The sequence below is a fragment of the Centroberyx affinis genome, unplaced genomic scaffold (genome assembly GCF_046629955.1).
Source record: "Centroberyx affinis isolate AG114_WGS23_722 - 3 ecotype Tasmania unplaced genomic scaffold, CSIRO-AGI_Caff_v1 ptg000395l_1, whole genome shotgun sequence".
Classification (NCBI taxonomy): domain Eukaryota; kingdom Metazoa; phylum Chordata; class Actinopteri; order Beryciformes; family Berycidae; genus Centroberyx; species Centroberyx affinis.
In genome coordinates, this window is record NW_027279063.1 from 365373 (window position 1) to 379577 (window position 14205).

The following is a 14205-nucleotide window of genomic DNA, read 5'->3' on the forward strand; positions in this document are numbered from 1 at the left end:
TATCTGTGTACTGAGATGGCGGAGGAGAGTGAGGGAGGAGGGAAGTAAACATTAAAACTGTGAAGGTTGGGACACAAAAGTACATAAGTGTGTTAGTACTGACTGACTGCTACAGTGAGAGAAAATGTAGAAGGGAATTACATGGCAACTTTTCCCTATGCCGCCCATACAAAATATATCCCTGAATCCCTCCAAACCTCCAGCCTTTTCTTGTGTATGAATGTGTGTACCGAGCACTATCCCATTATGCCTTTAGGTATTGATGTAAAGATGCACTCCTCCTTCTCCTCCTCCTCCTCCTCATCCCACTCATCTTCCTTCTCTTACCATGCAACAAGCTGCAATGCACATGAGAACGAAACATATTTTTTTTTGCCCGTTCTTATCCCTGCTTTACTTCCTCTACTTACTGTGCTGCCATTTTCTGAACTGCTACACATGTATATTATATTTATATACCGAAAAAAAGAGATAGTCTACCGTTAACGTGAGTGCCAAAGTAGAAGTCGAACAAGATATTTTTATCGCAGATCACACCGAATACCTAAACAGCTGTATCAGTTTTCTCAACACATGTCCTTGTCGAGTATAATGTCTATCCTCTTGGCTTGAGCCGCCACCTTCCCGACGGTGTCGACGCGCTGAACCCCTCGACAGGGACAGTTTATATCTCAGATGTTTTGTAGGAAGTGGAACTATATCTAACTCACATAGAGAGACGGAAGCACATATCGTACGCTCACGGTTACAAATCGTCTATAAACACGCCTTTTCAGTAGAGTGGATGTTGCGTATGGTGGGTGTACAACAGAGAATATGGCATTCAGGACTTATATATAGGGTCAGAAAACTGTGGATCAAAGAGACAATGTTTTGATGAAACTATAAAGATGCTATTTCCATATGCACAAAGCAGATCTCTGTTGCATGCTTATTTTCTGACTCTGTACGAGCAGTAGACCCTAGGATGCAGTACACGTCTGGTATCATTGTAAATCTTAGTATTATGATATACAGTATGTTAATATATAATTGTTGTATGTTTTTGAAAGTCATATTCCGAAGAAATGTTTATCACTTTCTAATTGTTGAGGAAAAGGTTTTGTTCCCGTTTTACGTTACGCTTACTGAACTTTTATGTCCGGAGAGATGTCTGCCCTACATGTCAACCGTTTTGTAAATATGTTTCAAAAGAGATGTTTCAAAAAGAGAAATTACTCGCAGATTTTATACCACTGAACTGAATGTGCTTTTACTACCTTAGATGGTTTGGACATTTCTATGTTTAGATTACCCCGAGAAGAGATATAACATTTGGCTGAATCTTTGGTAGCTTTGGTATCAGCAAACCTTGTAATATGTATTTCCACTATTTATCCATTGTTTTCTACTAACCAATGTCATAGAGAATATGCAGCACCTATGTTTGACCGTGGTGCGTGAAATGGTTTATCGCCCTCTTGCCTTGGTCGTCTCAGGGCTGAATCCTTCTTTAACTCCAGCTGAATTCGAGACCGAGTTACGGTGTGAGGATTTCAGAGCCCTCAGTGGCTAAACCACCGTGTTTTCTTGCTTATATTGTGTGCATGTGTGAGGCGAGGCCTGATCTAAGCATGAGAAAGGCCCTTGCATGCTACAGAGAAACCCCTGGTGTGGAGCATGGAGTTTCCCACCTTGTCGCACAGTATGAGACAAACCCGCTAGTCATTTTGCGCTTTTCTCCTCATCGTCTTCTCCTCCTGGCTGTCGTGTAGCCTGCCCAGTTTAAGTCCTGTTTGGCTAGAGCGCAAGAACGCAAAATCATAAACAGACAAATAGACTATATGTAAATTGCTTATGTTGGCTTTTTGTTCACCGGTGCCAAACTGAGTGTTTTAGCATTCGAGCAGGTGTGTCGAGCAGCATGGTCCTGAGACTACTGGGCTACTACTGAGGCACACAAAACTACTTCAGTGAGGCTTCTTAAACTGCCAAATTTAGGGAGGCTATATAACCTGGGCCTTCCCCCCTCAATTAGTCACTTAACCTGTTGACTGATGTTGCAACTGTCACATTTGGACCAAACTTGAGATTTGAAAAGGCTAAGAGAAAAATTAATGTTTACATGTCTCACATTGAGAATCTGCATCAGATGAGAGGCTGACCTTTGGACCCAGGACAGAGTGAACCGACCAATGTTAGGCTAGCCAGGGTTCAGCACCACTACAGGCTGCAATTAGAGCCACAGGGATATTTGTATGTTTTTCCCTTTCACTGCCCTGCTTTTGTTGAACCAGATTCTTCTTGTTCCTCTGTTAATTGTGGTATGAAGGATACTGTGTATAAATAAAGTATGAAAAATCTTAATCTGCTCTGATGTATTGTTTTGGATTGTTTTGTATTCAGGGGATGTGGTGCAGCTTAAATGCACAAAATATCTTGACAGGAGTTTGGTGAGATGCCTTACTTCTCAAATGGGTGTACTGACAACAGTGTTTGTTTAAGCGGGCGTGTTTGTTTTGCTGTCAGAAAAGACCACTCGGTATTCACAGCGCACTCGACTACCCTCTTGTAATTTATATGACCTACAGATGCTCCTACAAGCCGCTCAGTCAGAGATAAACTGTGTAGTCTTTCCTGCGTGCTCTACACAGCACCTCTGGACAGGCGGCTGTGGTTTCGAAAGCGCCCCGCCAGTCTGCAGAGAGGAGCTGTCCTTGGTGCTGAAACACTTCAATCTCTCTCTCTCTCTCTCTCTCTCTCTCTCTCTCTCTCTCTCTCTCTCTCTCTCTCTCTCTCTCCCTCTTTCTCTCTCTCTCTCTCTCTCTCTCTCTCTCTCTCTCTCTCTCTCTCTCTCTCTCTCTCTCTCTCTCTCAGCGCGCCGCTTTGTATTTGCATTCAGCATGGCCAGTTGAGTGGGACAAGGCGTCTGACTCGCAGTCTGTGCCAGTGGTTTGTCAGATTGAAGCACCGCCTCGCCTTGAGGCCGACAGCCAAATCTGTAAGAAGGTTTTAGCGGCTTCACAGGGGTTTTTTTTTGTTATTGTTATTATTTTTTGGCCAAATCGAAGGGAGGATCGACGGAGCGCTGCTGAATTTCAAGCGGTCTTTCATGCAAACTGTCCCTGACCAACCCGACTTTCTCTCCCCGTCGCTGCACTCAGGAGCTTTTTAAACCACAACTTTTAGCACGAGCCGGGCTCAAAGTGTATGAAACACACCGCGGAGACTGGACAGATTACTAACAGGTAAGAATAGACTAAAAAAAAAAACATGGAGTCAACAGGACTGCAGGCCTTTATTTTGATCGGTTCATTAGAAAGTAAAGGGTCTGAGTGAGTTGGTTTGCATGTCATATTTGAATATTTTGGTTCTTACTACTTTCATATGCAGCTGTATGGCACGCGAGTGATAGTTTAGGCTCTGAGGTATTTCAGGTGTTCAGTGATAGGTCTGTTTATTGCCTTTTTTATTTTGGTTCCCTTAATAAAAAGGATTGTAGGATTATAGGATTATATTACATTTAGAAGGGTGCTATGTGAATATCACAGGAAAACTATACTATTCCTTTAAATTGCAATATGAATGTTATAGGAATATTATAGTCATATCACAGGAGAAAAATGTAGGCTACGGTCGCTCTAAACTAGTATATATACTATACTAGTAGTGATTTTTTCATTTCAAATTCCCTTTACTAAAATGTAGCCTAATAATCCTATAAAAAAAATAGACGTAGGCTATAGGAATTATCGCGGGAAAACTATAAGATTCCAGTCCTATATGAATGTAGTGATTTTTCGTTAGGCTTGACATTGAAATTGACAGTTCAGCACCGAGGTCAGTTCCATCGGATTATAAACATGATTTGATATCTGGAGTTGTGAGGGGAAAAACGACAAGCTTTGATCAGACAGCTCATTTTCATACCCTGCCAGTATAGTGTATACTGACATGTACATCATGGTAGGTGGTGTGAGTATTACAGCCATATTTATTTATTTATTTTTCATTTTGAGAGTGTGTGCGTGCACGTTATAGTAATGTACACCAAGCCTCAACATATTGGCAAACAGATGTCTGAAAGATCTCATATTTCTTTACTCAGTGCAGTGTTATAATGATGAGGTTTGGATTTCCTGAGACGTGAAAAGCAATTGTAACTTTATAAGCAACTGTAAATAATTAAATTAATTGTAAATTATTTGATGAGGCTATAGTTCAAAAAGAGGTGTGATTTTCGTATATTGTACTGCATGAATCTGGAAAAAATCCAGAGGTACCTATTACATTATTATTACATTACATTACAAATCATTTTGAATGCGCTGCTGGGCTGGCAGGCCTGCGCACATATCATGTATGGGTAATGCTGTGGGTGCAAATCCAGCTCACTTTATTGCAGGAGTTACCCTCTCCCATTATCCTGTCCTTTCTCCACTGCGTACAATTTAATACAGCAGAAATGACATGAAGTGATATTTTCCTGGAAGACTAAGTGTTGCATTTGTACTCCAAATAAAGCTGCTAATTACGCGGTTCTGTCACTTGTCTCTGCGCTATTTGCCTCATTAAATAGCAGGGAGCATCTGCTGCCAAACAAAGTACAACTTAGTCTGAGAGCTTGCATGACTGGGGAAAGGGGCAACCTGAAGGTCAGAGAGGTGATCTTATGACTGGAAGGTTGCTGGTTATAAGAGACAAGCTGATGTGAATAATATTTGAGCTCCCCTAAGCACTGTTGATGTGATAAGGCTCCCAGTTATTTTTATATATATCTACTGTCTCCTTCTCTTCCAACTTCTCACCCAGAGGGGAAAGAAGAACCTATTTTCAGTCAGCATGCATGTAAAACCCCCTCAGGCTGGAGACATTTTAGGGCCAGCTAACTGGTGGATGTTTGCTGTCCCACATGGGAGTCCTGAGTTGGTACGCTTTTAGTTACACTTACTGAACATGTGCAAACACATCAGTTTAACCCTCAAAATATCTCAGGCTGGATATCCTGTAAGCCAGTGGTTTATAGGGCTACGTTCAGAGAAAATGCTGCCTAGACAATAAATTACTTTAGCAGTGAAGCTGATGACCGGTGTGAAGAGGCTGTTGGTGACTGATGAGTCTCCTGAAGAACAGGAGTTAGTACCAGCACTTAACACAGGGTGGTATTGGATGGCACAGTTTGTCACTTCTGTCACTGAACTAACACAATACTGTGAGAGACAATGTGATTTGCAGTATCTGGTCGTGGGGGGAAATCCCCTCGGCAGGTATATTATCATTAAGTTCATAGCCTGAACAATATTGCCGTGTCATTTTGATATCGGTGCACAAGGGTTATAAAGTCAAGAACAATAACAGAACTAGCTCTTGGCCCTAATGCAGTCAGTCTGCATCACATAACTGCAACAAAACAAATAACTTGTCATCCTTCTTATGATTCCTTGAGGTTCAGCGCAATGTCAGTTCAAAGAGCTAAAAGGTGACAGTGACATGATTAAAATGTGTTATCCTGGGACAAAATGTGCATAATTTTTCAGCTGCCACTCAAGTTAGCCTTCCCCTGACAGTCTGTCCTTTAGTTGATTCCTCCCTCCCTTACTGTCCATACAGCGTGATATACACTGTCCCGGATAGGATCTCAATCATCACCCTGTCACCCCAGATGATGTCTTACAATCCCATCAGTCTGCCAACTTGCCACTCTGACTTATGAATGCTTTTATGAATGTTCAACCTTATCAAAGAAAAGGTTGAACGTTCATAAAGAACCTTTCTGCTCTGATTCATGGCCATAAAATGTCAAAACGCAGTCCAGGATTCCAAATAATGTGAGCATTTGTATTCAGAGCAGGCCATGGCACATCTAATGTCCGTCATTACCGCTGCAAGTCAAACTGGTGTCTGAGTCTGGAGGCTCAAATGGGTTTATTATTGACTCACAGTTCATTATTTAATTCTTGGCAGATTAGACAGATTTAGAAATGAAATGGACTGAACCAATATTCAGATTAAGGTCTTTATTGCGGCTATAAACTTTTCATGTGAGAGAAAGAATTGAAGAGTCAAAGATTCACGTATAAATTCAGTATAAATGTGTGTGCATGTGTGCCCATAATGCATGTATATGTTTACATGTGAACTAATTTGATTAATTATGTGGATACTACTGTTTCCCATTCAAACTGGCTGTATGACCTGAACATCTAAACTAAGATATGAAAAGCATTTGGTGACAGAATCAAACAAAGATTGATTTGGATGTGATTTACGTGTGAGACAATCAAACAAAGATGTTATTGATTCCAGCAGTTACCATGCCGCCCTGACATTTCATAAGCTGCTGATCATGACGAGTAGATTTGACTTCCTAATCTCGCTGGCTACTGAGACTTCTCACTGAACACACTCTGAAATATCATGTGGACAGGAGGAGGGAAGGAGAAGGAGGAGAGGAAGCTCACTGTGTTTCCTCCTCCTCATCTGTCTCTTTCTGTCATCCTCTCTCCCACCTACTTTCTTTCCCTCAGTCAAACTAAAGGAAGGGGGGCAAAGTGTTCCCCAGTATGTGACAGTCATCCCTCTCTGAAAACACTGATGCAGTATATACTTTCAGCAGATTTAGATACATAGATGACAGTTCCAACTTCCAATTTATCAGGGTGTGTATTCACAGAATGAGCAGACGATTCCCAAGTAGTTACTAGTATCTCTGCAGTGCGTACACACCCTCCTTCCCCACCATCGTCTTAATATGTACACACACACACACACACACACACACACACACACACACACACACACATACCAATACATGCATACATGTACAGGCACACATGCACACACACCCATGTACACATGTACACACACATACATACATTGCATGCACACAAATACACACACTTGTGCCTGCATGTACACGGACACATGCACACGTACACACTTCACACTCACATCATAGCACTTTGTTCCATGCAAAGCCATTGGGGCAAAGCCGACCTTTGATTCTTTTGGGAGGCGAGGCTTCGTGGGTGAAGTCCTCCCATGTTCCTCACCTTGCTGCGCCAACATCGCTCCACCTCTCTGCCTTCAAAAAGCACCTGCATACACCCACACACCTCCAAGGCTCCTGGAGTGTCCTTTGTGCAAAGCCAGTGAGGTAATTGCATAAAACGCTGTGATGCCGCATGAGGTTTTGTTTACAAAATGAATTCACACAGGCCATCGAATCTCTCATGGTAATTGCCTCTGTCGTGAGGAGCTGAATACCGCTGACTCATTGTGGCTGCACAGAGGTGTCTAAATAGCCATAATACAGTCCAGCAGGTTGGACAGAAAGACACTTTAGAGGCAGTGTGGGGGAAGCTGGCTCTCCCTCCCCATTTTCTGACATAAATAGGAGCTCCATTATGCGCCCATGTTACATTTCCCATTGTGAACATCTGTGCTTTTCTTCAGCAAGAGACAAATGAAGTGGGGAGATGATGTCCTCTGTTTCCATGAATATAATGACTTCTTCCGCTTTGCAGACAATACCAGACAGGAGGTATATTGGTGGAGTCCCGTCCATATGATCCAGAAACACACACACACACACACACACACACACACACACACACACACACACACATCTGTCTCTGCACAGGCACACACCTGGTAGATCACAGAACAAATCTGACAAGAAGAAATCTGGGCATGATCCATGCGTACACTACCAATCAAAAGTTTGGACACACCTGTTTGAATGTACTATGTTTTTCATTATCTTACAGCCATTTTGATCTAAAGGCTTATGCTTAAATGCTTCAAATTAGTTTCTTAGACAAATATAAATAGTGAAGTTGATGCCTATGTATGAATTTCTTTCCAAAGCCTTTGTCTTTCCATCTAGACAAAAGGTCGCTGCTTTAAAGAATCTAAAATATAAGATAGTTTTGATTTGGTTAATGCTTTTTTGTATAGTTTCATAGCTTTGATGTCTTTACTAGTATTCTAAAATGTGGATAATAGTAACAAATAAAGAAAAATGTGTGTGTCCAAATTTTTGACTGGTAGTGTATGCTTCCTGTATTTTGGAACTAGCTTGCCCTGCTCAGCTGCCATTCATAATACTGTAATAATAAAAAAACCATTGAATATTAATCCTTTCTCCCTTGTTTCTCTCTCTCCATCAGATTTCCCCTGTGACTCTTCTCGACCCCTGGAAGCTCCTCCCACCCCTGTGGCGATGAGCGCGTGCAGTAGGAAGGCGCTGACGTTGCTGAGCAGTGTGTTTGCGGTCAGCGGCCTGGGGTTGCTGGGAGTGGCGGTCAGCACTGACTACTGGCTGTACCTGGAGGAGGGCGTCATCCTGCCTCTCAACCAGAGCACCGACATCAGGACGTCCCTGCACTCCGGCCTCTGGAGGGTCTGCTTCCTGGCTGGTTAGTATGGAGACGGGATGGATCTTGGGTGTTTGGATGGATGGATCTTGGGTTGAATTACTGGGATTTGGGGGTGTTATATTATTATTATGGATGGCAGCCGAGTAGGGCAAGCTAGTTCTAAAATACAGGAAGCATACACTACCAATCAAAGGTTTGGACACACCACATTTTTCTTTATTTTTACTATTTTCTACATTTTAATACTAGTAAAGACATTAAAACTATGAAATAACACAAATGGAATTATGCAGTGACCAAAAAAGTGTCAAACAAATCAAAACTATCTTATATTTTAGATTCTTTAAAGTAGCTACTCTTTGCCTTGATGGAAAGGCAAAGGCTTTGGAAAGAAATTCATACATAGGCATCAACTTCACTATTTATATTTGTCTAAACCAAAGATTTCAGGCTTTTAAGCAAAAGCCTTTAGATCAAAATGGCTGCAAGATAATGAAAAACATAGTACATTCAATCAGGTGTGTCCAAACTTTTGACTGGTAGTAGATCTGGGGTAGATTTCTCTGTGCTATTGCACTTGAATATTTAATCATGTCTAAATCTGAACTGTGGTGCGGATGACGGTGTTAGTGTTATTAAGAACAGTGTGTTCTGGGACTGGAATGGCTTCATTATATTAGAAAATGTTCATTTGTACTATGCGGCATCTGAATGTGGCAATCGGAGGGAAATGATTAATTCTGTCATAGTGTCATATCGTCACTGCATCAACCAGCATTAACTTTCACACAGAATGACACTCTCAATTACTTCCTCAGTGTGTGTGTGTGTGTGTTAGTGTGTATGTATGGAGCGGCTATGAGTAGGTGGGGAATGCATAGAAGAGGCAGAGTGAAAGAGATAGAGAGAGAGCGAGAGAGAGAGAGCGAGTGTGTGTTTGTATTTGTTTCCTATTTCTATCATACACCAAAAACAAGCTGCGTGCAGTATGTATGCTCAATCCCGCGCGCTGACACATGGACACACACACACACACACACACACACACACACACACGTTTTCTACAGAGACAGATGTCATCTCATCCGGTACCACATAATTAACTGGTTAATAATGTCAGCCGGTGCCTCTTTGTGTGTATGTGTGTGCATGTTTGTGTGTGTGTGTGTGTGTGTGTGTGTGTGTGTGTGTGTGTGTGTGTGTGTGTGTGACTGAAGTGATAATGATGTCTGTGTAGCCTTGTTTGCAGGTTGTGATGTAACTCTCACACTTTGGTAGAAAGCAGTTTGTCTTCCATCAACGAGAGTGAAATTGACTGATTTATATTATCTGTCTGTTTGTCTTGTGTTTGGGCTTTGGATCCTTAGAGAGGAGATGCGAGGATGACTAATGTGAGAAAGGCAGAGGCATCAAGATCTTAAAGGCAGGAAATCCACCCTGAAAACCGAGTATCTTGGAATCAAATATCATGAACACAGGCTGACTTAACTTTACGGGACAGCCATTTTACATCCGACATTTGATCAAAATTCACTATTTTGATTCTATAATTATTAATAATTCAAACTAAATCATTTATTGGCCCTATTGTGTAATATACCATCATATAGCTACATCTATCTCCCACAATCTGCCTGTTTTTTCCATGTTGGGTCACATGTATGTGTGTGAATCATATGTAATAGAGTCTCTCCCAAAGCTAGAGAAAAGAGAGACAATCTCTAATCTCTAATGTGTGAATCAAGCAATGTGTTTTGGAGCTTTTAGTTGTCAGTTAGTTGGAGACTCATTTGGGCGTAGAAGCAAATAGTCATTCAGTGGATTCACACAGTAAGCTTCTCATTTAATGTCAGAGGAGCAGCTTGTGAAAGTGCCTCATGATAACAGACCAGAGTCGAGTTCTGTCAGTCTGGATTCTGGCTTTGCCGCATGTTTTTCATGCTCACAAACATCGACTGAAGTGTCCGGGACCATAGGAATAATCGTGTAAATTCTGCTTAAGGGTGAATTTTCCCATTAAGTTTGGCATTCCTCAGATACTAGGGATGGAAGTATTTTCGTCTCAGGATAGGATGGAGGAGGAGAGGGAAGCTGTCTGCTGGAGACACAGAAGAAAATATAATGCCACTCTATAAGGAAGCATCTTGTGGATACTCTTACTTTGTATTTGGTCTTATCATTCGTCTCCCCACGTTGTTTCTGGAATCACTCTCTTCTTCAACTCGTCTCTGAACTTATCTCTTTGTGTCTGTTGTCTCTCTAGGTGAAGAGTCGGGTCGCTGCTTCACCATCGAGTACATCATGCCCATGAATGTCCAGTTAACCTCTGAGTCCACAGTAAACGTACTCAGTGAGTACAACGCAAACAACCACCAACAACATCAGGCTAAATAACTCAAGTTTCAAGTTTCAAGTTTATTTGCCATTTATACAGTATAAAAATGCATTGGAAGTCTTGATCACAAGCCGAAAACAGGCCAAAAGAACACATAAGAGACAGGGTAAAAAAAGGACAAAGACACATAAGTAACAAAATAAAAGCATGATAAAACATAAAACATATGCAGCAGTACATGCATTGTCGGCAAAGTGTCGCCCCTGTGAGGTTGTTTACCTAAACAGCATGTTTTTATTGTTTGTTTTTAAACCTGTTGTTTTTCAGTGAGGTTATTTCCACTCTGAGGCCTCCTGGATAAATCTATCATTACTTATGTCTGTGTTATTGTTCGAAGCCATCTGAATGTAGCCAGACATTAGAGTGAGTCATCTGAACTCTTGCTCTGTGGTGTTTCTGCCCTGCAGCCTCTGCTCCTCTCCAGAATACTTATTGCCTCTTCACAGACAATTCACCACACAAGGCCTTCAGTGTAGCTCAAAGTCAGAGCTTTATCAAAGGATAAATCAACTGTTGTGAGTCAGTTTAATAAAGTTCTGATATTTTATTCCATTCATAAAAACTCAAAGCAGAACAGCAGAGGTTGAACTACAGTCTACATTTTATATTGTACCTTCAAATCCCAAGATTCGCTGTGCCCTCCTCCCACAGGAACCATTATATAGTGGTTCTCTGTAAAGGCAGAGTTCAATCGTAAAGAACACTTTTCTGTTAAAAATGATTTTTTGGGATTGTGAAACCCAGTGGAAATTGCTATAATGTAATTAGGGGTGATTAAAAAAAGAACGTGCTAAAATATTTCTTAATTTCTCCTTGAGATGTTTGTATGGGTCCCTTTGCCCCAGAGGTTTTAGACTATTCTGGTTTTAGACAGAAATTCTGGTGATCTGGTGAAAAAATATTTCACCACGTAATTTTTTGTATGGTCAAATCTCTCAATGTCAACAGCCTATCTGTGTGCCTTGCCACTAATTTAGGACATTATGTTTTATTATTTTCACATTAGTGAGTAATATCAAAACTCTAGTAATCATATAATAATAAAATACACTTTCTCTCTGACTGAATACTCAGTCAGACTTCTGTGAGCGTGTTTCTATCAAAATGTGTGAGGGTCAAGGAGTCGCTTTCTCTCCGTCTCTCATCCTTTTTTCTTCCCTTCTGTCTCCTCCGTCTCGTCCCTCCTCTCTCTTCCCAGAGATGATCCGCTCAGCCACTCCTTTCCCTCTGGTCAGCCTGTTCTTCATGTTCATTGGCTTCGTGCTCAACAACATCGGACACGTCCGGCCGCACCGCACCATCCTGGCCTTCGTGTCTGGAATCTTCTTCATCCTCTCAGGTACACTTCTTCTCTCCTCTCTTACCTTTTGTTTTTGTCTCTTCTCACCCATCCCCACTGCCATCTCTTCCGTGAACATTTTGCTTGAACATTTCCTTTTGATAATGTTGAGTTCTGATCATCTGTCTGTCCCTCTCTCAGGACTGGCTCTGGTGGTGGGTCTGGTACTGTACATCTCCAGTATAAATGATGAAATGCTGAACAGGACTAAGAGCAGCGAGGCCTACTTTAGCTACAAGTACGGCTGGTCCTTTGCCTTCGCTGCCATCTCTTTCCTGCTGACTGAGGTGAGCAACTGACCACAGACACAAGTGTGCAAAATTAGACTGTAGTACTGCTGTGATGTCAGCGCTTTGAAATATTTCAGTGCGTTAGATCTCATCTACATGTGGATTTCAATGATTGTGAGTCATGTGACACCAGAAGTTTCAAGTAACCCTATTTGACTGTCTTACAGTAATCAAAGCTACAAAACATTGCAATTGTGGGGTTCGTCTTTATTACACATTGGAGTTTCTTCCCAATTCTAATTTCAGTTTCATAACAGTTGAGAAAACCTTGCATTTACAACCAAAGCCATAGATTTGAATAGATAGATTTGATATGAAAGCATTTACATGCTCATTATGCTGTCATTTATGCTATATTTCTATGTTGACTTTATTTCAACCTAATGAGTCCTTCTACATTGCAGAGTGCCGGCGTCATGTCTGTGTACCTGTTCATGAAGCGCTACACAGCGGAGGAGATCTACCAGCCTCGGCACCCCAGTTTCTACCGGCCTCGCCTCAGCAACTGCTCCGACCACTCCGGCCAGTTCCTGCACCCGGAGGCCTGGTCCCGTGGGCGAAGTCCCTCCGACATCTCGAGCGAAGCCTCGCTCCAGATGAGCGCAAGCTACCCAGCTCTCCTCAAATGTCCTGACTATGACCAGGTCTCCTCCTCACCCTGCTGAGGGGGGTCAGAGTTCATGCCAGAGGTCACCAAGAGGTCATGGAAGGATCATGTAGGGTCAAAGGGTCAGGTGAGGACAGAGTTTTCTTTCAGGAAAATGATTTTACATAGATATTGAATTGTAAATTGTATTTTTTGGGGGGAGGGGAAGAGAGGATGAACAGAGATGCGCTGTGACTGTGGCCCGAGGGGTTTGGAAATGTGTTCCACTAAGGCAACTGTGGCTTTTCATTTGGGTCAGAGATGCTTTCGTTGATGTCGCCATACCACAGCCTACTTCTAGGTGGAAGCACAGTCCATGAGTTTCAGAAGAGTCCGACTTTGGCCTGTTTCTACACTTTAATTTACGATCCATTGTGTCATTCTTTCTCCACGGCACAAAAGGGGTGAAGAGCCTTAAGATTGTTTTTCACTTTTCTCAGTTTCTCCACTGCTGTCTTCACAAGACCAAAATGATTGATGAATAGCCTGTGACAGTACAGTAGGTATGGGCTACACCAAACTTAATCTGAAAGAGAACAAAACAATTGAATATAAGAGCTGTTCTGTTTTTTTGTCTGTATTTGTATAGTTTACCTTCAACTGCTTCATGATGTCTTTTTGTGATATCCTTGCTTACCCATTGACAATGAATAGATGTTCATGTTTCCAAGACCTATTTTACCACGGCAGTATTGATGTATCATGCCAAATTACACAATGCAGAAGTCCACCCTAAAACAGAATTTTCCACATGATATTCCTTTGACAGTTCAATCAATTTTTGACATGAACATGTCTCCCAAAGCAGGACACCAGAGAGCAAAGACGCTCATATTTTTTTATTTCACTGTAGTGCAACCAACTACAGATACAAATCTCATACATTCATTCTGTTTTGGGGTGGAGTTTCCCTTTCACAGATTGTCTGCTGTATCTATTCATATAGTTTTTATACATGCATATGTATAGCTGATGTACATCTTATGAATTCATGGCTACAACTGATGTAAAGATGTGAAATTTGCTGCATTGCCTTGTACATGGTAAATGCTTTTATTCTTGGTATCAGGCTTGGTACACCTACACTGTACCATAGCCATGTAAATGTATAGTACAGTGTCTGCAGGAGACTTCATTTGTAAAATAAAACGTCTGCCATAAAAGAGCCTATTGTT

At 41.6% G+C, this 14205-nt stretch overlaps 1 protein-coding gene across 1 annotated transcript; it reads left to right on the plus strand.

Annotated features, from left to right (window-relative positions):
- Positions 1-8203: 8203 nt before the first annotated feature.
- On the plus strand, positions 8204-13049 carry cacng5b (calcium channel, voltage-dependent, gamma subunit 5b). Its single transcript, XM_071516215.1, has 5 exons — positions 8204-8399; positions 10624-10710; positions 11954-12094; positions 12236-12381; positions 12789-13049. The coding sequence occupies exons 1-5, from the start codon at positions 8204-8206 to the stop codon at positions 13047-13049; spliced, it is 831 nt and encodes a 276-aa protein (XP_071372316.1).
- The last annotated feature ends 1156 nt before the right edge of the window (positions 13050-14205 follow it).